General features: G+C 46.9%; 1 protein-coding gene across 4 annotated transcripts in view; it reads right to left on the minus strand.

The window, feature by feature from the left end:
• The window catches only part of NHSL2 (NHS like 2), a 105441-nt gene that overhangs the window by 17082 nt on the left and 62764 nt on the right, over positions 1 to 25595 (minus strand). For all 4 annotated transcript variants that reach the window (XM_079962319.1, XM_079962322.1, XM_079962320.1 and 1 more), the window contains exon 2: positions 812 to 958. In XM_079962319.1, the coding sequence (XP_079818445.1) occupies positions 812 to 958 (147 nt within the window). The remainder of the gene's footprint in view (positions 1 to 811; positions 959 to 25595) is intronic.

Genomic DNA, 25595 nt, shown 5'->3' on the forward strand with positions numbered 1-25595 from the left:
CCAGCAACACAAGAACGGGCCTTTTCAGTGTTGACTCCCCAACTGTGGAGTGCTTTTAACAGAAAGGCCCCCGGGCACCATCATTATCAGAAGAGCCTGCTTTCTTAGGCTAGTGCCCCATTTAGCCCGACATCCTCTTCTCACAGTGGCCAACCAGTGGGAGATGCCTATGGCAAGAAGGACCTGGGCGCAAGAGCGCTCTTCCCACATGTGATTCCCATCAACTGGAATCCAGAGGTATACTGTGCCAGGTGAATATTTAGGTGCCAGAAAATGTTCCTGTTTGGTTCATAACTGGGATCATTAGGGTACAATACCTTAGCCTGTTTTTGGTGTTCCTCTTTTAGCAGGATTCACCCTTTTATAATATTTCAGGATTAGCATTTCTCAGTAAATAATGTTGTGTTCTTTTCATGTTTTTTTAAATCTTCGTAGGTTTTCCACAAGTTGCGATATTTTTTGAATTTATTTTTTTGTAGCAAACAATGAGTAAAGATTTCTTTTCCTAAACGAAAGCTCAGAAACAGGCCTCCCTTTGCCCAGCAAAGAAGTACCACCTGCTCCTCTCTCGGCGACGCTGCTTATAGCCAGTCCAGAAACTTCACTCGCATCGCCCATCACAAGGGTTGATATTGTTGCACATCCCCATTCTCTGCACCCATTGTGAGTCCTTGGCAGACCTCTTCTGCAGGGTTATCAGCTGGCTCCTTCCCAAGCCCAGACACACCAACTACCTGGGGCTGAGAGCTGCAAGTCGGAGAGACAAGCGGACCTTTCCTACTCCCTTCCACAGACCCTCACCCCCACACACCTTGGAGCAAGCTCTGGAGATTGAGTTCAGCTTCATGGTGAAGCTCCTCCACCCCAACAGGACGAGCCAAGAAGATATTCACAGGCTGGTGCCATAGCAGCTTGGGAGGAGTGGGTTTCTTGACGTCCAGGTCTATGTTAGAAGTCGCTGGGGAGAAAAGATAGCCAGAGGGTGAATCACAGCCCCAGGCAGGGATTCTAGAAATACAAAGAGGTCTTAAGGCCTGTCCATGCTATACGTTCAAACCAGTTTAGCCACCACTGCTCCAATACCCTGCTTTCTGCAGCAATCCAGATCTGCCATGGGGAGCCCACCAGCAGACTCTCCAGCTGTTGCAAGTGGCATTCAGACGCTTGCTGCTTGCGATGCTGGCCATTGTAGACAGTGGTACCTCTGGTTACGTACTTAATTCGTTCCGGAGGTCCATTCTTAACCTGAAACTGTTCTTAACCTGAGACACCACTTTAGCTAATGGGGCCTCCCATTGCTGCCACGCTGCCGGAGCACGATTTCTGTTCTCATCCTGAAGCAAAGTTCTTAACCCAAGGTACTATTTCTGGGTTAGCGGAGTCTGTAACCTGAAGTGTCTGTAACCTGAAGCATCTGTAACCCAAGGTACCACTGTATAGCCATCATGACTAGCTGCTGTGGACAGCCTCATCCACCACTTTTGCCTAACCCCCCCTCCCCTTTCTGAAAATACTTACAACAATCAATCTCCGTATATCACCCCCTGCCCCAAACATTCCATACATATACACAGGGGCAGCGTGCCCCATTTCACTGCTTGAGGTGAAACAGGAAGTGCTGCTTTGTTCCTGCTGCTGCTGCCACTGGTGGCAGGACATGCAGGGCACCTACAGGCATGCCGCCTGGGTGTGTGCGTTTGTGTTTCTTCTGCCTGAAGCAGCAGCCTCACCTACCTCATGGTTGGGCCGGCTCTGCATATAAGATGCAAATGATACAGTAAAACATTAAGCTGGGTTGTATAATAGTTTATAGAGTTGATTCTATCCGCTAGCTGTCTTCTATTCTCTGTTTTAACAGATTTCCGCAGAGTGGGCTGTGGGTGCACTGTCCTTTCCAGTGCACTGAATGAACGTGTACCATACAGTTTTAAAATAATTATTTGGTTTTTGTGTTTCTTAGTGCTCTAAGATGATTCCTTAGTTTCTCCATAAGTGGTATGTTCCACAGTCCTTCCTATCATGTCTCTAGAGTTGTTAGTAGCTGTTTTCCAGTATTGTGTTAATATATTTCTGCTGCAGGCATGAAAAGAGATTAGTAGTTCCTTAAACAGTAAAATTCTTAGAGTCATCTATAAACGGATTTAATACAGTTAGCCTCAGATTAGATTGTCCCACTTCTTCGTGATATATCATGTGGCAGTATGTTCCATCAGTTCCCCTTTTGCTGCCTATCTGGAATCTTCTACCCTTTCATTTCACTGGATATCCCTGGCTTCTATTATTAACAGAGAGAGAGAGAGAGAGAGAGAGAGAGAAAAGAAGACTGGCTGCAGGGCCTGTTAAGCCTCACTGGCTTTCCTTCACATGAGAGCTAGAAAGCTGTGTTGACTGAAAGAAAATACCCATTCCTCATGTCATTTGCCAAACTTAACTGTTAGCATTAAGAATGAGCAAATGTTAATTTTCTCATTTTTCTAACCTTAAGTTCAGCTCACCATATTTCCATTATCAGTTCGAATATTTTTATTAAAAACAATAACAACTCATGAAAATCCATCAGCTTCCCAGTGCCAATTTCTCCTAATAGATATACAGTTTTGCAGTATGCAGTTTTCCCTAATGGACACATTTTTTAAAAAGCAATTTCCCCAAACATGATGAAAGAAGTCGGAAGGGACTCTAGCAGTCATCTAGTCCAACCCCCTACAATGCGGGAAATCTGCCCACAGCCATCTCTAGGTGGGCTCAAACTACCCACCTTCTGAATGACACCCAGACACATTGGTTTTTCACTTAACAGATGCATTTATATGCGCACTTTCGATGGTATATGCATTTTTGAACACTTTACTTGGCTGGAGAACTGCATTGCAAAATCCACAGAGCAATGCTCCTTTCGAAAGATGGCTGAGCTTTCAGCCTGCACATTGTTAAGAAAAGCATGAATTAGATGAGTGTGCCTTTAAATGCAAGCTGAATCAAATTTCTCCCACATCCCTAGTTAGCATTGTATAATGTGCGAACAGAGCAGAATGGTCCTTCCTGCACCAACATGTCCTTATGCCAACTGTCTGTTCCCTGTTCTCCAGGCACAAAAGGCACGCTTCCCTCCTCATCAACACTCTCCCAGGTTGATGGGTTTCTTTGTTGCTGAGCCCCGGAACCACCATGCAAACGGCAGGATGAGTTGGAAATAAATGCACTATTTCGTGGTGGTAGGAGTGTGTTATTGTGCTTTCCTCTGAAGAGCTCCCGTGGGTGGTGGGGAGAGAAGGGACCTATTTAGGGATGCAATGGGCAAATCCTCCCAGGGCATCCTGGCATAACCTGTGGGCTGCCAGCATCATCGATAAGGGCAGAAGCTAATTGCTGGAGGTAAACCCCCTTCATTATACAGAACACAAGGAAAGAACACATGGAGACAGAAACACAGAATAATGTCTAATGCAGTACTGAGTCACGCCAGTGTTGTCAATAGTGGCTGGCAGAAGCTCTCCAGGATTTCAGACGGGGGTCTTCTCCCAGCCCAAACTGGAGATGCCGGGGATTGAACCTGGGACCTTCTGCATTCAAAGCAGATGCTCTGACACTGAGCCACGGCCGTTCTGCTGTGAAATGGCACCTAGTGGGCTGGAGGCCAAGTCATAAGGCTACTCCGCATGTAGTTAGGAGCACACACTTTCTCCTGTCCAGATAGCATCACATCTGTGTGTGTGAGCTCTCCCTTGCTACTTCAGCCAAAGCTTTTAATTTCACAGCCAGAATGCTTTGCAAGGCATTTCCTGCCCACATTTACCCACAGTAGCCAGCAGATGGTGTAATTAGCTGTCCAAAGGCCAATTTCCGTAACAGGCTGGCAGCTCCTCACTTAGTATGTGGTGCTCATCTCTGGTTCTGAGCCAGCCTGCTTCACAGGGAAGCTCTCAGTCCCAGGAGCCGTCCTTTTTATTAGTTAATTGATGGGAGGGTGGAGTTCTGTACAGGCTCATTTTTTTTATTACTTTCCATTACGGACAGGACCCAATTTTAAAGAGCTCTTGGCCAGTTAGGCTGAAAAAGAGGACAGGGACTCTCCACCTTTAATACCTGTGGAGCTCCTGAACGACTATTAAATGTGCAGGAACCCTGAAACTCTTTTGTATCTGGTCACATTGCAGATATCTAATTTTATGTTTGGTGATGACTAAAAATAGTTGTTGGTGTTTTTGTTTTTGGTGGGAAGAGTGGTTTTTTTTTTTAATCTTTTAAGTGATGCACAAGTGTGTTCTATGAAGGACATCCTCTCATTTTAATGCCTGTTTTGTATTTTGGAAAGCATATTTGTTAGCCAATGTCGATTGTTTTAAAACTTGTTTAAAAAACAAAGATTAAGAAGAAATAAGGTTTTGTTGCGTTTTATGATGAATTGAAGAGGCCTTGCTTCCCTGTGTGTGTGGGGGGGGGGACCCATCCTAAGATGGAGTTTGCCATCTGCAGTTTTTGTAAGCTGCTATTTTTATCTGCTGATTTGAGATGTGTTTGTACTGCTGAAGGCTCCTCCCTGCTTCATTTCCTACAATCTTATCTGTTTGAAAAACAAATTGCAAAAGGTTCTTTTGAATAAAACGGAGGGGGGCGGGGACATCTGGTCTGCAAGGCAAACTTGGCCCACCAGGAGTTTGAGGCTGGTTTCCCCAAACCACACCCACCCGTCTTATGTCAGGTGTGTGGGCAGGTAGTCACAGCTGCCAACAAACTATCAGGATCCTTGATGTGCACAATTAAGTTTTGGCAAGGGAAAGCAGGCTTCAGTTCTGGCTCTACTGCCCATCATCTGTTGGAGCCAAAAAGCACTGGATCATATTCCCTGCAGAGACCTCAAATGTATAACCCTCCTCCCTGGGTTTGCAAAATGACTTCAGGACTTCAAAGCACCCAATCACCTGGCACCCATGTGACACTGTGACTGACCCCTGGGCGCAGTCCCACCCACCTGTCTAATTTTGCCCACAAGGGATCAGGTAAAGCCCACAGGGCCATAAAGACTCCCCACTTCTTAATAAGTATTAGTAATAAAGAATAAAAACACCCAGATTTTAAAAAATCTGTTGCTGAGTTAAATTGCACCAATTAGTCAGTCCAAAGATTTTAATTGATTTAAGCCAGATTGTTTTATAGTGCTGAGCTAGAATATAGAAAGTTGCCTTTATACTAGGGTTAGCATATGTTAGCTACTTGATAGAGAACACTCTTATATTTGAAGGCATGCCTGGTTCTGGTTTGGTTTAAAGATTAAAAAAAACTGCAAAAAGAGAGAGAAAGACAGACAGACAGACAGACAGACAAAGGAAGGAGCTGCTAGCATCGGATCAGACACCCAGGTCAAGTGCCCATAGTCTTCCTCAACATGATGAGATGTACTGCAATTCTTTTTGAATAACAGTAAGGACTTCCATTTTTGCATCTACACACATAAATTATCACATGCAAAGTGTATGCAAGCCTTTAGGCGGTGCATAAGTGGTCATTCTACTTCCTGCGGAGCCGAATAATGTTCTGTGCAGTCCAGTATAATCCACAACGGAGGTTGGGAACCATAGGATGCAGCCCCCAGGTCTGTCTGTTTTGTCACTGGGATTCTGCCCAAGTCATACACTCATATCCCAGGCCACACCCATCTCCTCAAGCTACGCCTCTCATTCCCTCAGCTTCATGGTCAGGTCAGAGGGGGCCAAGCGGCAGTGGACCTGCACCATGCTAGACCATCATGTGACTGTTGAGGAGGAGCACCAGCGAGAGGGAAGGAAGGAGGAGGCAAGTGAAGAGGAGGTGACTCCTTCCTCCTTCTCTCTATGCTTGCTCACACCCAGCTGGGCTCCTCATCAGCTGCACCAACAGTGACACAACCGCCATTTTGGTTCTGGCCAAGGTCAAATACAGTAATAAAGGTGCTGTGTTTGAAGTCCCAATGGGTCTGGGGACACTTTTGTCCAAAAACAGGGCAACCTCATTTTTCTAGGGACTGGTGGCAGCCCTATTCATGGCCTCTACAAGTGCTCTTGTCTAGCTGGAATACTATGATAATGCCTGGATGGAGAGAGGTTTGTGTGGGTGTAGGAACATGTGGCTTTGGCATGGAATGTATCCTGCTGCACAAATGTAAGAGGCCAATTTCTTGCTATGCCCACTTTTGGGCTCTGGCCTCACCCCTGGAAGTGTGGTTGAAATTAACAAGCTACCCTGGTCTACTGGCAGTAGCTCAGTAGAGATAGGGCTTTTTCCAAACCCAACCTGGAGGTGCTGAGGATTAAAGCAGGGAGTTCCTGCATGCAGAACATGCTCTCCACCACTGAGCCACAACCCATTCCAGAACAGCCTGGAGAAAATAATCCTTGCAAAACATTCTGTTTTTTCCTTGCACCCTTGTCTCCAGTGGCTTTGCAGCAAAAGCCCCAGCGGTTTGGCTTCAGAGAAACCACTGTGCAGGCAAAAAGAGGATTTCCTTTTGCTAACAGTTTCCTGCCTGTTTTTCATGAAGATATGGCCCAAGAATGGGGGAGTGGAGACTGACTCTACAGCTGGGCGATTCCCCCCCCCCCCCCCGGAGTTTCAGGAAAGGGGCTCAGAAGTTTCAGCTCTCAGGAGACCCAGCTCCATTACCATGCTGCTGGTAGGATTTTTGTGGCCTTTGGTCAGGGAACCTCTAGCAAAAAACAACAACACCCCATCATCTGTGCTCATTTGCAGAGAATACGCCAGCAGTTAAAAGAAAAAGGGGGAAGTGATGGAGCTTTAAGATGCCTTGTCATGCCCTGAAGTCTCGCATCACAGTGCAACAAATGCGCTCTCTCTCTCTCTTACACACACACACCTTTGCACTACTAGGCAACTAATGTCCTGACACTGTTCCACGCACCAAGAGAGTGCCACAGCAGTGCATTTCCATGAAATCCATCCCATAAATTTCCTGCACAATTCAAGGAGGACAGTGGCTCTTGGTGGAGGAGGGTTACCCTCCATGCTGGAGGCGTTTTTGAAGCAGACTGCGTTCCATGGGCAACAGCCTAATAAATTTTGGCACTTGGAAGTGAAAAACCTGATTCGCAGCCACCTTCACAATGCTTGCCAAGTCCTCACCCAAATCTGGTGGTGCAGACCACCTGTCCCCATGTGGAAAAGTGCACCATCAAAGCAGCTTCTCCATCACCTTAGCACACCAGAAGTTAGCTTCACCAACCAAATTACATCCTGCGGTTGTAACAGGTTTCATGTAAGGCTGTGCATACCAGATCACTTTTAAAAAAACCACAACCCTAGTTTTATTGTGTTTGTATAAATAAAACTCAAGTCATTGAGAACTTGCTAGTTCTTTAATGAATCACCTAATGAGTTGCTAGAGGCAACCACCACATGGTACATAGTGGAGCTGACCCTGCTTCCCATCCAGACAAGTAGAGTTGGATGCCATCATTTCATTTATTTTATTTCATGAATTTACATCCTAGTTTTTGATACTTTTTTTGCATTTCCTGGAATTTTGTCCTGCTGAAGGAGGATGCTTCTCAGTTCACAAGGTAGTTTTGTGACTCATGCACAGCAAAATTAGATGGTAGAGGCCTGAGGTGGTAGAATGGACTGTACCGCTTCAGGGGACAAGTGAGGACCACATCATTTAATCTTATTTTTATTTTTTTAAAAGGAACAGAGTTTTAAATGCTCGTGTGTGTGTGTGTGTGTGTGTGTGTATAAAACAACCAACCAACCATCCAAAAAACTCTTCTCAAGCAGAAAACTAGGACAGCAGGGAGATAGGATCTCTGATGTGTTAAGAAATAAAATATTGCAGGGGGTATTGTTCTCTCTTGCTCTCTGACATGGGGAAACATTGAAAAATGGCCCTCTCCAACTGCCGCCTGAAATATTATAGTCCACTCTACCATCTCATTCTGCTGTATCTACAGAAAGGATGCATTCATCCCATACACTTAAAGCACATGCCTTCCACCCCCAGAATCCTGGGAATTGTAGCTTTGCCAGGGTAAAGTACAGTTTCTAGTTTTCTTTGATCATGTGCTCTAAGTGTATGGTGCGTAGGCATAAACTCCCTGTAAACACTACATAAGCAAATCAGGATGAATGATCCACTAAACAGATTGCCTGTTCACTATATTGCACACCTTGTATTTAAAGCACATCCTCCCAACAGAATCCTGGGAATTGTCATTTGTTAAGGGTGCTGGGAATAGGAGGCAAACTACAGTTCCCAGGATTCTTTGAAGCCATTTAATTTAAATGAATGGCATGTACTATTCAAGTCCTATGAAGGAGCTGGGTATGCTTAACCTACAGCAGATATAACTGAGGAGAGGGCATGATAACGCTCCTCATTAAACTCATTAAACGCCGTCACATACAAGTGGGCAAAGACCTATTCTTGGATGCCCTGGAGGGCAAGACTAGGCTCACAACCACATTTAAAGCATACGGCTCCCTGACCAGAGAATCTTGGGAACTGTAGTTCACCCCTCCCAGAGCTACAATTCCCACCACCCTTCACAATCTAGTTTCCAAGACTCATTGGGAGAAGCAATGCGCTTTAAATGTGAGTCTGGATCTAACGAGCTGAGGTCACTGGAAAGTAGTGGTTGATTGAGCCTCAGGAAATACACCTTGGTAGCAGGTGAAGTTAAGACCAATTGCCTAGAGCAGTGGCTAGGCTTTCCCTCGCCAGAGGTCTTCAAGCAGAAGCTGGGCAGCCATATTTTGGGGATGGCTCTTGCACTGAGCAGAGGTGAGGATAGAGTCAGAGATTGGAAGGGGCTGCAAATATAATTAAGTCCAAACCCCTGCAGTGCAGGACTCTTTTGGCCCAACGTGGGGCTTGAAACCACAACCCTGAGATTAATAGGAGTCTCATGCTCTACCAACTGAGCTATAGCCCACGAAATCTCTCAAGCTCTATAATTCTATGACCATGTAAGAGAGTGGACACAGGGCCCCCTGTCCTACTCTAGCACTGTCATGTCTGCAATACCCCCACATTTCCTGCAAAAATGTCTGGAAACCAAAGAAAGGGAAACAAAGGCTGGAAGAATTTGATCTAAGGTTGCCAACCTCCTTCCACAGCAGGGCTTTGCCACCTTCAAAGGCTTGCACACCAAATTCGGACATTAGAACAGGTTATATAAATTGGGCCATGGTCTCCCCAATTTCTCTTACAGCACCCATATGCACAGTATTATTATCACCTATTATCTCCGGTTCCACATCCCTTTGTTTCCATTACAGGAATGTACTGGGGGGAAGTTACCTGCCCCCCCCCACTGAAAGGCTACTGGAACAACGGGGTTTTCACCAACTTGCAGTCCAGAAGGAAATGTTCTGCCTCCTGCGCCCACTTGCCGTTTGAATTCAGGTTGCCATAGCAACCTGACATAATGGAAGACTTCCCCCCTTTTAAATAATTTGACTTGTTGCCATGCCAACAGAGGGAGGTACGCAGGAGCAGATTCGTCACTGAATACTCTTGCCTACATCCCCCCCCCCCCCAATACTGGAGGGTCCGAAAGGAGCCCAAGCCTCATGCACAAACAGAGCCCAAACCTGAACAGAAGATGAAAGTTCAGAGACACAGATGCACCCACAGAACTTAAAGCCTGTGGGATTTAACACAATGGGGTGGGGGTCTGAATCTCTGTGTTATGACTGTTCCAAATTCTGCAATATGCATACATTTTTCACCCGGGGTGTTAAAGTCCATCAGTGGTTGTGCTGCAAGAACGACTCCAAAGTTAGAAACTCTAACCTGTGGCCCTCTTGAAGTCAGTAGACTACAACACCCATCATCCAACCCAGCTAGAATGGTCAAAGGTCCAGGATTATGGGGACCTGTAGTCCAGTAACATCAAGAGGTCCACAGATTTCCCCATCCCTGCTGTACCCTAATGTTTTGTGAATCATGGACAGCAGGAGTTTTCAGTGTGGCATCCAAAACTTACCAGGTATTGCGCCAAAAAAACAGCATCAGAAATGGCAAACAAATCTCACCAGTGCATTGCTTGCCACACCACCACCAACACTCTTTTGAAATGTGCAGCAAGGACTATAACCCAGTGGGAGAGTGCAGGCTTTCCATGCAAAAGGTCCCACTTTTTGATTTCTGGAACCTACAGTTAACAAAGGGTTGGGCAGGCATATTCCTGCCTGAAATCCTGGAGAGCCACTGCTCATCAGAAGTACAGTAGAAATACCCTGCTAAATAGGTAAGCTGCCCCTTTGCAACTTTTAAGGTTACTGTTTGATTCAAACAGCTGTTTTCTGGGCAACCAGTGAAAGGTCAAGCACCCCTCTCCCCAGGCATGCCCCTTGCTAACAGACACCATCTGGAGGTTTGCTCAGCATATCCCACAGCACCTTGCAGCAGATGCACTGTGCCTTGGCAAACAACTATATGAAATCTGTCAACTCAAGATGGATATTCCTGTTCTTGCTAGAAGAAGAGAACATTACAGTATCCATGGATACAGAATGTCTTGTCCACACCAGGTTCTAAGAATCTCAGAATAATGAGACAAAAGCAACAGAGTCCAATCGAGAAGGGCACTTGGGGGAGGTCGGCACTGTCTATAGGGCTAAGTGGAGGAATGCAGCCTCGATTGAGATTGTTGAACAGGCAGAGGGACCGCAACCTGTTTTGAAGCATGGGTGTGTGTGTGCTACCTTCTTGATGGCAAAACATCCAGAACAGCTATGTAACAGGCAGAAATCCTCACTGCAACCACATGCTAGGGAAAGCTCTCTTGCTCCTGCTTTCAGTAAGAACACTGGATAGCTCAGATGTTTGGAGCGTGGTGCTGATAACGCCAAGGTCGTAGGTTCGATCCCTGTATGGGACAACTGCATATTCCTGCATTGCAGGCAGGTTGGACTAGATGATCCTCACGTGCCCTTCCCAACTCTACAATTCTATGATTTTTTAAAAATCCTGCCCACCTAATCCAGTGTTCTGTTCTCATGGTGGCCAACAAGACTTCCAAGGGAAGCCTGCAAAGCAAAATCAGAGCACAGCAGGACTCTCCTCACATGTGATTCCCAAGCAACTGATATTCAAAGGCATGCATCCACTGACAATGGAGGGGGAATAAATATTAGAAGCAATATGCCTCTGAATACCAGTTTCTGGGATCTCAAGCAGGGAAGGTGCTCATGTCCTGGTTAGCAACTATGAGAACAGGATGCTGGACTACAGAGGTTTCCTGTCTGGTTCAAATACCTGGATCCTGCAGGGAAGAAATAAAGAAAAAGAGACAACTCAACTGGATATGACCATTTGTAGCAGCGGTTCTCAACCTGTGGGTCCCCAGATGTTGTTGGACTACAACTCCCATCATCCCTGAGCTCTGGCCTTGCTAGCTAGGGATGATGGGAGTTGTAGTTCAACAACATCTAGGGGCAGCAGGCTAGCTAAGGAGCTACAGCATAGGCCAGCTTTGCCCATGTCCGACCCCTCAGCATTTGCTGCCTAAAGAAGCTTGCCTCACTCTGCCTAATGGTATAGCCGGCCCCTGCTCCAGGGGTTTAGCCACAGGCATATAACAAGCAAGCCCCATACCTAGATTTCAGAACCACCTCCAGCAATTATGGGACCATTTTCAATTTTTTTGAAGAGTGGGAGAAGGGGAAAAAACACACAGAAAAACACAGGGCTTTTATTCCCATGTCATCAAGAACTTTGGCTTGAGAACATTGGGTGCTAACACAAAAGAGAGGCAGGATGACTCATCGGATCTGCGCAATTCTTGAAGTGTTTGTGGTCTTGAGAGACTGCAGGGGTGGGAAAACCTTTTTGGCCTGGCAGACCAGATCTTTAACTCCCGACAGGATGTCATTATGATGGCAGTTGGCGACAGGTAGATGGTCCTGCTGCCTGTCAGATTGGCCCACAGGGATGGAGGCAGGACAGAACCCCCTGTCCGTCAGCTGATGCGCAGGAAGTTCAACCTTGTTATTATTATTTTTTTGCAGACATCAGTTGTGTGGGCACCTGATCCAGCTACAACTCAACCTGTCCCATCACACCTAGTGTTGCATATGATGTGAGGTATGCAGCAAGCAGGCAAGGTTTAGGGGAAACGGCCTGGTGGGCTAAATCCCCTAAGCAGGAGGTTCCCCACCTGAGATAGACTATGGGTCTATCTCCTTTGAGTGTGCATGATGACAGTAGGAGGGGCCAACACGAATAGTGGGCAGAGACACCCCTTTTCTCTCTCCCTCATTCACGCATATTAGCATGTATGCCATCTATGCATCCTCTCTCCCACATGTAAAGGTAAAGGGACCCCTGACCATTAGGTCCAGTCGTGACCGACTCTGGGGTTGCGGCGCTCATCTCGCTTTACTGGCCGAGGGAGCCGGCGTGCAGCTTCTGGGTCATGTGGCCAGCAGGACTAAGCCGCTTCTGGCGAACCAGAGCAGCGCACCGAAACACCATTTACCTTCCCGCCAGAGCGGTACCTATTTATCTACTTGCACTTTGACGTGCTTTCGAACTGCTAGGTTGGCAGGAGCAGGGGCCGAGCAATGGGAGCTCACCCCATTGCAGGGATTCGAACCGCCAACTTCTGATCGGCAAGTCCTAGGCTCTGTGGTTTAACCCACAGCGCCACCCGCGTCCCCTCCCACATGTAGATGTCCCCTAACTCATCATCCTCTCTTCCTTGGAGTAATAGGCAACTAGCAGCCTGATAATTCAATCCATCCTACCCAGCAGTTTTGCTGGGGCTTGGCTCCTACCGTAGCACCTGGCCCCCAAGGAACTTAGTCCTTTTCTTCCTGTGTGTATACAATTGCTAGTCCACATTCCTATCAACGCAATAGCCATGCTTTGGATGGATGAAAGCCTGAAGGGGCCAGTAACACAGCTTTCCATACAATTACTCACTCCCACTTGACTGGAGATACAGCCAAGGGACTCTTTAACCACCTCCTCCATTTCAAGAGCAACATATGCTTTGACAGAACCTCCCATTAGTTGCTCCGAGACACAGCCAAAGGGTCTTTTGAAACTTTTCCTTTGTGAATTGCACCAGAGGCTCTACCTGAGTAGCAGCTGGGATGTATCAGAGAAAGAAAGCTGCCCAGAGCCTCTTCTGGGAGGCAGTAGAAGAGCCCTTTGGCTGGATCTCTGCTCAAATGGGAGCAAGCAAATGTTTCTGCTGTTTAATCGCGCCCGTTTAAAACAACAACAACAACAACAGAGGGGGAAGCAGGTACCAAGCAGGCAACTGTCACTCTAGACATTGACTTATACAGATAGACCTGACAGTACAAATGCTTTTGAAGGCAGCTGTGCAAGCATCAACTTTGACCATCACATCTGTGCATTATTGCCGGTTGGTTGCTGGGGGCATTCTGGATCTCGGTAATAATGAGGAATTGGGATTTGCCCCTTGCGTGTAATTTAAGATGACACCTGCTCAGTAGATCAGTTAGTGTGGGATTTAAAGCTAGCCCAGGAATAAGCCAGCCCTTCGTCATTCCACTACCAGAGGACATAAAGTGGGATTTCTCTCCCTTTGGGCCTGAATTTCAGCTGGCTGATGCAGGCAGGAGGAGGCAGGAGGCAGGGACCCAAAGGTAAGAATAAAAATCAAAAGCCCATTTGCAGAAGACAGGAACAGGGGAATCTGTGACCCTCCATATGTTATTGGACTACAACTCCCATCAGCCACAGCTACGCTGGGGAGGGATGGTGGGAACTGCAGTCCAATAACATCTGCATCTGGACAGCCACTGGCTCCTCGTCTGTGGCATATGGGATGCTTCAATTGCTGAGCTCTGGAATTTTAGGACTACATTTCCCAATAGCCCCTGCCATGGGCAGCATCTCTGACCTAAGGAGGGTTGTGTGGCTGGGGAAAAGAGGGGAAGCTGGGTGTGTGTGGAGGAACAGAGAAAGGGCTACAGGCTGGAAGAAGACCAACAAAACACCAGCACCGAGTCAGTGGTGGAAAAGATGATTCCTGCTAGCAGTCAGGAGTGCAGGATAGCCCTGAACTTGTTTCCAGAGTCAGGTCACATCCACACTTTTACATTTAAAGCACCCTTAAAACACTTTAACTGCCAAGTCTTCTCCAAAGAATCCTGGGAACTGTAGTTTGTTAAGGAAAGTAATCATACAGTACAATTGTTATTCTCAGCACCCTTAAAAACTCCAATTCCCAGGATTCTTCATGGGAGACTCTCTAGGGTTTCAGGGAGGCGAAATTCCTACCTGAACCAGGAGATGCTGGGGCTTGAACCAGGACCTTCTGCAGGCAAAGCAAGTGGTCTCCCCCACTGAGCTGTGGCGCTTCCCAAATATAGGCAAATCTTAAATAGCATTAGTAACCCATTCATCCACCCATCAAAATCCTCAGCATCATCCGACACCTACTATCTCAGCCACAATGGACATAGAGTTGGAGATCTATGACTGCACTTCCTGCTTTTTTGCAGGAGGGTTGCTTATTTTGAAGCCGCTGCATGGGGAGCATGGGCTCTGAATTTGATCATGGACTGGGAGAGAGGCGGTATTCCTTCTTGTGCTTGTGTCCTGATCTGAATTGCCTTTTGCTGGGTGGAGGGCATAAGAAAGCAGTTGTCTATATCAAGCCTGGATTCAGGCAACCCCCTGTGGTGCTAACAGCAGCTTACTGGGAGGTGAGGAAACAATGACAAAAGCATCGCAGGGAAAATTATTATACACACACTTTCCCCCAGCTGCCACTGCTCCAATCGAAATGCAATCCTCCTTGCCTTGCAGCAAGCTAAGGGAAATAAAAGCACTGGCAGATCTCACAAATCAAGTAGGGTTTTCAGCTCTCAAGAGGTACCTGGTGACAATTAGTGCTTCCATGCAGATGGCCCTAGGATGAGCTCATAGAATCACAGAAATTGTAGAGTTGGAAGGGACCGTGAGGGTCATCTCGTCCAACCCCCTGCAACACAGGACTCTTTTGCCCAACGTGGGGCTCGAACCCACAACCTTGAGATTAAGAGTCTCATGCTCTACCAACCGAGCTATCCTTAAGCATCTCCAGTTAAACGTGAACAAGGCTGCAGGTAATAGGGAAGACCCTCTGCCCAAAAAGCAGGAGTGTTGTTGTCAGTCAGAGTGAACAACACTTCGCTAGACAGCTAAATTAGTTTGGTCTAGCACATGACACCTTCCTACGTTCTCTACCCCCAACCCCAGCAATAGAACAGACCTTGGTGCAGAAGGAGTCCAGATCTCTGCAGTCCTCTGTCTTCCGTCCCTGTTCTTCTGACCACAAGCACTTACTGTCCAGCAGGATGGGATGGGAACAGACCCCAGTGCCCTAGAGCTTGCATGTCTGTCAGCTACAAGTTCCCTTCCAGAAGTTCTTCAGCTGGGGCTGCAGCTGGTAGAAGTGAACCCCACCCTCAGATAGACCATATGCCCTACATGAGCTAACCGCAATGTTACAAAAATAGCTTGTGAAATGGGAACTGTGGGGAGAAAGGGGCAATTCTGATAATACACAAGGGGAGAAGTGAGCTATGGTAGATCACCACTTTTTCTCCTTCTCTCTCTCTTTTTTTAAAGGACTTTGGTTCCACACTGAGTAGTCATAAAGCAAGCGGAAATCATCGGGTGAAAGTTTTATTGGAACGGAGCTGCAGGGATGACAAATCATTCACCTGTTGATTTCTGCTCATTAAAAAACCATTTAAAAAACACGAAAACTCTGCCCATTAAGCAGAAAGGAGTAAACTCAATGTCTATAGGATTTTAGCTGATCAAGCACCTCTAGCTGCCCACATTTAATCCCATTCTGCTAGGAAAGCGCTGAGCTGCCTTGTTTTTGGTGTTTTAATTTGTTTAACTTAGTACATTCATCTCTCATCTCTCCTCCGTTATGGAGCTCAAGGCAGTGCAAGGGTTGACAAGACCCCGGACTTCCTCCGTCCAGGAAGGGCTGTACACACAGAGCATGGCCCTCTGATAAGGACATTTCTTGGCTAGAGCAACCACTGCAGCCCGACAGCAAGGCCTGCCTAGGAAAGCTGTCAGCAATTAGCCCTAGAGCAGGAGTAACCAATGTGGTGCTGTCCAGATGTTTTAGACTACAACTCCCATCAGCCCCAGCTTGTGCAATCCATGCCAATTTTATGCAAAGCTGTGCCTTCTCTTTTTGGCAACTGGTAAGTGACTACTCTCCTCCAGGAACTTGGGAACTCTCTGGCATGGCATTCTCAGAGGGGACCCTGCACCTGGAAAAAGCAGGACATACAACAGAATTACCCAAGGCTGCCATTGATCTTCTTGGATATTCTGTACAAGGGTGGTTTGGCTGTGCGCAGGATTCCTGCATTCCAGGGGATTGGACGAGAGGACCTCTGGGGTCCCTTCCAACTCTATGATTCTATGATAGCACCCTTGGGGTGGCGAGCCCTCTGCCAGACTTGGGGCTCCTGGAAAAGGCCCATGTTTTCCATCTTCTGGGGCCAGCCCAAAGTGGAAGCCCTGCAGGTTTCTGTACTATTTAGAGTGAGTCTTCCACCACCTCCAGAGTCAACACTCTGCAGCTGCTGAGGAAAAGGGTGGCATGCCTCCCTTGCTCTCCCCTGTTTTAAGTAAGAAGGCAGGTAGGGGAAGGAAGGGGTCTGATGGAGGGAAGCCCACTTGTCCTTGGCAAACCCCACAAAGCAATTTACAGAGGAATATTAAAAGAAAAAGCATAAAGTATATAATAAAACAGCCGATAGATGCTACAACGGGTGTGGGAAGATACCTATAGAAAACTAGATCTTCCTTGAGGGCAAGATGATGCTTTGGTAGCCCCCACAGGTGGTGGCTGGGGGAGGAAGATCATACACACATGTACAGCTTGTTTATATAATCCAGCTGATCCGAGAGTACACATTCATCACGGACTGCTTCTTGTGTCATAATTTTTAAATATTAATAGTAATGAACATTCTTAACTCTTTCATTTGAGGAAATCTATATCCATCAACCAAAAAACAACCACCACCCCCATGTCTTTTAACAAGCCACTTTCCCTTATTTGCTTATATTTGCAGTTCTGGGAGTGTATGCCACTATTTTGGTTCAATGTACATAAAAACAAGCTGCTAAACTTGTTAAATGCCAATAAATTAGCAAGTAACTAAATCTGAGGATCGTCCCCTTTTGAGTTTGAGGTCCAGGACAAATGACTATCCTCCCCCCCCCCCCCCCCCGGTCTGATTGGCCCTGGAGCCATCCTGAATTTTCTGCTGCATAGTAAAAAGAGGTCACCTATTACCCACTTTCAATTTCTATGCCCTCTAACTTTGCCCCTCCTCCTCCTTAGGAACAGAGGAAGTGGCCTTATAACAAGTAAAGGAAACAGTCCATCTAGCTCACTGGTGGTGAACCTTTTTTCAGCCCCAGAGTTAAAAGTGGTTAGAACGATGAATATAAATTTTGCATTTATAGACATGCTCTATGCTCCACCCAGACCAGTGAGAGGCAGAGCTCAAGGACACTTCCCTGCTAAGCAAAAACACAAGGTCCTTCCTGGAGATGCCAGGGATTGAACCTGGGATCTTCGAAGGAGATGCTCTGACCACTGAGCTATACACCCTGCCTCCTGGCACTGCTTGCTTGTTTGCTCACCTGCCCTCTGTGAGCAAACAGTTGGAGGAGCAAGAAGATGGAGCATTAACCCTCTTCCGCATCTCATTGGCTCCTTCTAAGAGTTGAAGTGAATCAGGCCCAGGAGGAGAGACAAGGGACTAGCTAAAGGTAAAGGTAAAGGAACCCCTGACCATTAGGTCCGGTCGTGACCGACTCTGGGGTTGCGGCACTCATCTCGCTTTATTGGCCAAGGGAGCCGGCGTACAGCTTCCGGGTCATGTGGCCAGCATGACTAAGCCGCTTCTGGCGAACCAGAGTAGCACACGAAAACGCCGTTTACCTTCCCGCCAGAGCGGTACCTATTTATCTGCTTGCACTTTGATGTGTTTTTGAACTGCTAGGTTGGCAGTCAGCAATAGCCAGTAGCTGGGAATCACAAGGGCTGAGATGAAGGTAGAGCATGAAGATTCTTAACCTTAGGGTCACTGGTTCAAGCCCCATGCTGGGCAAAACATTCCTGCATTGTAGGGAGTTGGACTAGGTGAGCTATGACTCTTGTGTTCCCTCCCAAGTCTAAAATTCCAAGATTCTAAGCTGTTCTGCTGAGGTCCTGCTTTCAGGCTTCCCATGGGCATCTGGTTGGCCACCGTGGGAACAAGATGCTGGACCAGATGGGCCATTTCATCTGACCCAGAAGGGCTCCTATGTTCTTAAGTGGCAGAAGAAAGAGGTCACAATCAGTAAGACTGAGCCCACTGAGATCAACTTGCCCAGGGTTCCTCTCCAAAACAGAAAAACCCAGCACTAGGCTAATCCCAGAAGGTCAAAGCATCTGAAAAAGAACAGAATTTGATGTTGGTGGATAAAAGACAAGGGGAAGTGTGGTGATGGGGCAGGAACCACCACATCAGCACTCTCAGAATAACTGAACAAGAAATAACTGGAAAACAAAGGGAGGGAGAATCCCTTCCAAAGAACATTTCCTTTTAATGGACCTGGCTAAAGATCTTTCCACAGAAGTACAGGGTGGAACAGTGCGCGCACACACACGGCCAGTTCACTAGCAGGAAGTGTGCGCTCCTGTGCATGTGTGCATATGTGTGCTGCCCTTACAGACCTGCAGTCCAGCCCCGCAGAGCATGGGAGATGCACAGCATCATTTGAGTACACCATGTGCTGCTCCAGAGCTCAGCCAGGGCAGGCGGCCAAAGAGCTTGCTAATAGCCTGTCTGAGAGGCGCATAAGTTCCACCTGCTGGCTATGGTGGCAAACCACAGCTCCGACGGACGAGTGGAACGGCTGAGAGCAAGGCACCTAAAGGGACACGACAGGATGGCGCCGTGCCCAGGCACACAACCTGGAGGGGCAAAGAGCACAGCTGTCGTGTGCCAGCCTGCCCTTGTGCCAGCCTGCCCCTGCAGAACAGACCTCCTGTGACACCCACAACAGGGTGAAGCTGCTCTGAAAGCAGGTTGCTAAGGAACCCATCCTCCTGCCCTCAGGATCATTGTTCAGCCAATGGCAACATGCTCCAATGACATCATGAGCCTTCAGCATGTCATGAATGCCATGTGCCTGGCTTGATTTCTCCCTTCGCAACGTGAAAGAATCAAGGCAATTGCCAGGCTCCTCTGCACCTCTTTTAAAAACCAGGAGTGCTGTGTTAACAGTCCCTTCTGCCCCATGCGCAAAATCATACTGCCTCCTCCCGGCTCTGTTTCATTTTGAGCAAAGCAAACCATTTCATTCTGAGCATTTTAAAACTTTCTGTTTGATTTGTGGTGTCTTTATTATCACTAACCTAGTGTCCTCTGGATGGTTTGGAACACAACTCCCGTCCATCCCAGCCAGCTTGTGGGAGTTGTAGTCCAAAACACCAGGTTGGCAAAGGCCAGCATATAGCAATAGCAAGCTTGTTCTCTGAGTGCTAGTTCTTACATAGGCTGCAGACACACCACATATTTAAAGCACATTCCTGCTCCCCTCAACACTTGCCCTAGGATATTTCTCCACCAGTGTCAAGCTCTGTTGTTTCTCAGATGCTTTGACCTTCTGGCATTAGTCTACTGCTGGTTCCAGGTTTGGGGGGGGGGCTGGGCAAGATGTTCTCAGCTCTGCCCCTCTCACTGCATGTGGCCACTTTCTTCTTACAGTTAAGAGCCCTGAGGAATCAGGAATCTAGCCCAGCATCCTGTTCTCACAGAGGCCCAAAGAATCCTGGGAACTGTAGTTTATTTAGGGTGCTGGGAACTACAGTTCGTACGGGTAAACTATAATTCCCAGAATTCTTTCTGAGGGCATGCTGTAAATATATGGTGTGTACACAGCTTTAGTCAAAGCGGCACCACCCATGCTCAGTGTGTGTGTGTGTGTGTGTGTGTGTGTGTATGTAAGGGGGAAATCTTGACTAACCCAATGAGGATTGAGAATAGGTTCAGAATGCTGACTGGCTGCAGGAAGGGGTCAGTTAGGGAATGGAAATGGAATATCTCGGAAAGGGCACACATGGCTGCTGGGCACCCTGAACAAGAGCACTCCACACCCAAGTATTGTGTTTTCTGTCTCCTATCTGTAATCCATCTATTTGCAAGGGGGCTGATTGGGCAGGCAGCCGTGGGGCTGCAGAAGCAAGCAACACATGCCAGCAGTTCTAATTCCATAGCAACATCTAGCATTCCCCAGAGAGCTTCCAGCTAGTTGAAAACCTTTTATCAGTTTTGGCAATCTGGCTAGGTGGCTGCAATTTTCATTCAAGATAACCTGGAAAATAATGCAACAGTCCTCATGGAGCCTGCATCTAGGACGTTTATTCAGAACGCCTTTTCTGGCTGATCTGAGATCTCCACCCCTTTCCTTCTAGATGAAAATGAAAAAGGAACCACTTCACCCCTCCCTCAAACCCCACCCAAACCCCAAGAAAAACCAAAGGCTTTGATCTGCATGCCTATAGGGATGAATAGCAACTGAATTGCACTGATTTCCCCCTATTTTCCCCCATCACAATGTATCCAGCACCTGCCCTACTGTTCTAGCATGCAGGCATCTGCCACAAGGCTTGCAAGCTATTCAGAGGTTTTTTCCTCTAAGAAAACAAGCAAGCTTCCAGCTTGTTTTATTCAGAGACGCCCTCCGAATCGCATGACTCCAAGACCTCAAGAACAGGGAGGGAAGAAAAAACCTCCAGATATATCACATGGCAAGGCTGCAGAAAGAAAAGAATTCTTAGGGAACAGCAAAGATTCTCTTAAGGAGCCAGCACTTTTCAAGAGGTTAGGGTAGATTGAGGGCTGGGGGAACCATTGCACTAGCAGGAACCATTATCTCACTGGTAGAGCATCTGAAGCCCTGGGTTTGATCCTCTGCATCTGCAGGTAGGGTTGATAAACCCTGGAGAGCCACTGGCAGTCAGTGTTGACAATACTGAGCTAGATGGACCGATGGTATAGCACAGTTTCATACGTGGAGCTGGAGCATGAGGCTGGCCACATCTTTAGCCTAGCCATGATGATGATTTATTACATTTCCCAGTAGCCTTGGTCAAAAACAACCCAAGGTGACTTACAGGTTGACTCACTGGGCATCAGGTCGGCTGCTTCCTTCCTTCCAACACCACCCCTGTCCCCCGGGAACTCCTTTCTCCCTTGATCCAGATACCTTTGCAGTTGACCTCTACACACAATTCAAGGAAATTACCCACAAGCCAGAGTGGGAGTAAAGAGGCCCATGATACAGTCTGAGAGGTGAGATCAGACATAGAAAGACAACTTAATGGCATGGTGAAGCCTGCTGCCTGCCTAAATGACCTCATCGGTGTTGCTGGAATTACCAGGAATGCTGCCTTCTCCCTGTGATGGAAGGCTGGCTGGAAGCAAGCAGCAACCGCACTCCCAACAACTTCAGCCAGGGACAAGCAGGCAGGGAATCCCTACAAGGGAGAGGTCAGGGTAGGCTTCAGGAGAAAAAAAGGTGTCACTGTTCCCAGACAGACAGAATAGCAACAGTCCTACAGGCAGTAGTAGTTGGGGGTCTATTGGGAAGCCAGAAGTAGGTGGAGCCAGAGCCAATGACAGGCAGAACCAAATGATCCTAGTTTTGTCCTCTTCCTCCTCCTTGATGAGTTCTATAAGGGCAAACTGAGACTACATAGGATGAAGCTGATATGCAGCAATACGCCCTGGAGTGATTTTAAGTAGGAAGACAGGGCAAATGAGGTTGTTCTAGTATGGGTCCCTGAATGTCTCCTTTGCCAGCCTTGTGAGAGTGGAACCTAATTACAGCACAATGCAGAGTATGTTTACTCAGGAGGAAAGTCCAACCTATACACACATACGATGGCAGCCCTCGGGGAGGTTTGCTTGTGGGATGAGCTATTTATGATAACATCTGTTCTACACAGAAAAGAAGTGGGAAACAAACATTTTGCATTGCAAAAAAAATAAAAAGCAAAAGCAAAGGAGGTTTTGCAAGGTAACAACTGAACAATTTGCATGGTAGCCATGGAATCACAGAATGGTAAAGATGGAAGGGACCCCAAGGGTCATCTGCTCCAACCCCCCTGTAATTCAGGAATATCAAATAGAGCATCCATGACAGATGGCCGTCCAACCTCTGCTTAACAAAACCTCCAAAAAGGGAGAATTCCCATTCCACTGTCAAACAGTTATTACCATCAGAAAGTTCTTCCTGGTATTTAGTTGGAATCTACTTTCTTTTATCTTGAATCCATTGGTTTGGGTCTTACCCTCCCCACTCCCGGAGCAGGAAAAAAACAAGCTTGCTCCATCTTCCATGTGACAGCCCTTTAGATACTTGAAGATGGATCCTATATCCTCTCAGTCTCATCTTTTCCAGGCTAAGTACACCCAACTCCCTCAACTGTTCCTCATAAGGCTTGGTTTCCAGGCCTTTGATAATCTTGGTTGCCTTCCTCTGCACACATTCCAGCTTGTCAATATCCTTCTTAAGTTGTGGCACCCATAACTGGGCACAGTATTCCAGGTGTGGTCTGACCAAGGCAGAATAGTGTTGCTATTATTTCCCTTGATCTGGACACTATACTTCTGTTGTTGCAGCCTAGAACAGCATTAGCTTTTCTTTTCTTTTCTTTTTGCTGCTGCATCACACTGTTGACTCATGTTAAGCTAGTGTTCTACTAAGACCCCTAGAACCTTTTCACAAGTACTACCCGCAAGCCAAGTGTCCCCCCATCTTAGTTTTGTGCAGCTGGCTATTCCTGCTTAAGTGTAGAACCTTACATTTGTCCCTATCTGAATTCATATTGTTAGTTTTTGCCCAGTTCTCCAGTATGTTAAGCTTATATTGAATCCCGATTCTATCGTCTGTAGAATTTGCTAGCCCTCCCAATTTGGTTTCATCTGCAAATTTGATGAGCATCCCTTCAAATCCTTCACCCAAATCATTTATAAACACATTGAACAACAATGGGCCCAGGACAGAACCCCGCAGCACCCGACTTGTCACCTTTTCCCAGGATGATGAGGAACTATTTGGGTTCAGTAGTCAACCAGCTACAAATCCACCTAACAGGTACATTGTCCAGCCCACGTTTTACCAACTTCTCCACAATAATACTCTTGTATACTCCTCCTTCATGATTTTCCCTTTCTTCCTTTTCTTATCCATGCCCTTCTTAAATCTCAGCTCATCTGTAAGCTCCTTATGCAGGCACACTGCTTTCTTTAGATACCACTCACTTTTCTTTCTTGTTGCATTTGTGCTTTCAATGGTTCACCTTTAAGAAACTCCCATCTACCTTGGACTCCTTTCTCTTTTGAGTACTTCTGACCATGGTGAAGGTCTCATGCATGGAAAGATCATGCATAATGATACTACAGGGCTGCAAAATCCTAGGCCTTCAGTCACACATATGTTTTTAAATGCTGAAGGTGTCTCCAGGAACTTAAAAAAAAACATCAGGCATTATGCTGTCCTGTAGTGCCAAGGAAAGAGATAGTCATGGCTGAGCCTTATGATGCAGACAGAGAACAAGCTGGTGAAGGATAAGTGGAGCGTTTCATTCTTCCTCTGCACATAGGGATGTGGGAGAAATGCATTTAAAGGGGAATCTACTGAATTCACACTACCTCAAGCAATTCAAGAAGCAAAATGCAGCTATTCTTTGGAATTTGCACTTATTGAAATAGATGCTTCTACCATTTTACAATACATGAAGCTGATAACCCAACCTGTTTATGTAACTGATTGGTTTTCTTAATCAATTAAAACTAGTTTTATTTTTGAAAGCATTGTAAGATTAAAGTTCCTGTAAAAACTGCAGTTGGAAAGCGTCCTCTTAAAGGAGAAATTATGACAGGAGGGAATGCATCTTCTAAGGTGATGCCTACTACAATCAACGCACATGTCCATCATATTATATCCACATTTGAACATGCTGCCTTAACATGCAATAGTTAAAAGGTGGGGATAGGGGTAGGGTGCACACACAAACACCCCCCCCAAAAAAAAAATCTCTGTGCATGTTGGTTCCTGTGCACAGCAGCCCTGATTTTCACATGTAGAGCATAGAAAGTTTGTGTGGGCCTTTTAGCTGCATTCACTTGAATGCACATAGAATTCTTCGCATTTTGGCGGACTCAGGTGGATGAGAGTAAATGCCCCCTGCAGACCTGCCATCCTACTGAACATAGAAAGGCCAGGAGCTGATCAAGCTGCGCTGATGTGTATGGGATCATTGGAGGTGGGGTGTGTGTGTGTGTGTGTGTGTGAGAGAGAGAGAGAGAGAGAGAGAGAGACCCCACCCACATTTTTAACTACTTGATGTTTATAAGAAGGTCTGAACATGGCTGAAACAATTAATTGCTTTATTAGCTCATAGGTAAAGGGACCCCTGACTGTTAGGGTCCAGTCGCGGATGACTCTGGGGTTGCGGCTCTCATCTCGCTTTACTGGCGAGGGAGCCGGCATTTGTCCGCAGACAGTTTTTCCGGCTCATGTGGCCAGCATGACTAAGCAGCTTCTGGCAAAACCAGAACAGCACACGGAAACACCATTTACCTTCCCGCCAGACTGGTACCTATTTATCTACTTGCACTGCATGCTTTCGAACTGCTAGGTTGGCAGGAGCAGGGACCAAGCAATGGGAGCTCACCCCGTCGCAGGGATTCGAACCACCAACCTTCTGATCGACAAGTTCTAGGCTCTGTGGTTTAACCCACAGCGCCACCCGCGTCCCTTTATTAGCTCATACCCATAACCAAACTGAGATTTCCTTAACCTGGCAACAGCCCTTAAAAAAAATTACCTGAGGGTGCACACCTGTACCTGCAAAACCGAGTCTGGGAGTAACAGGTTGAACAGTTTCTGAGGTTGGGCAAAGAGAAAGAAGCATTTCACATTTTGAGGAAATGGATGGGGAAAGCACTTGAGAGGGGTTGATGCTGTCTCCGCTGCATTTGAACATTATAGTAGCAGTGTATGTGCTTTGCATGAAGAAGATCCTAGGTTCAATCCCTAGCAGCTCTCCATTAAAAACAGGATCAGGTAGCAGGTGAAGAGCAGGGCTCCTGACAGACAGCCGAGAAAGCTGCTACCACAGCAGATGCCACCGGGCCAGATGGCCCAGTGGTGTCACTTAATAAACAAGGCAGCTTCATATGTGCCAGGTTACCCCACCACCACCAAACCTGTTCAACCTATATACTTGGAAAGATTCTTCAGAAATAACTATGCAATCCTGGGGGGGGGGGCGGTTACCCTTTTTAGCTTGAGGGTTGCATTGCTTCATGAGGGCATATGGCCATTTGCAAGGGTTGGGCAGGGCCAGAGGCAAAGTAGATATAACACTCAGGATGACTCTTACCTTTGTTTAGTAGGGTACATTGCAGCAACATAAGAAGGCAGAGGTTTCTAAACCCTCCTCCCTACCCCAATACATCTCCATCCTCCATCCAGACAAGTCAGAGGCATTAGTTCAAGGCTGGTTAGGCAAAAGCACTTAAAAGAAGCCTAA

This window comes from Podarcis cretensis (assembly GCF_951804945.1).
Source record: "Podarcis cretensis genome assembly, chromosome: Z".
NCBI classification, from domain to species: Eukaryota; Metazoa; Chordata; class Lepidosauria; order Squamata; family Lacertidae; genus Podarcis; species Podarcis cretensis.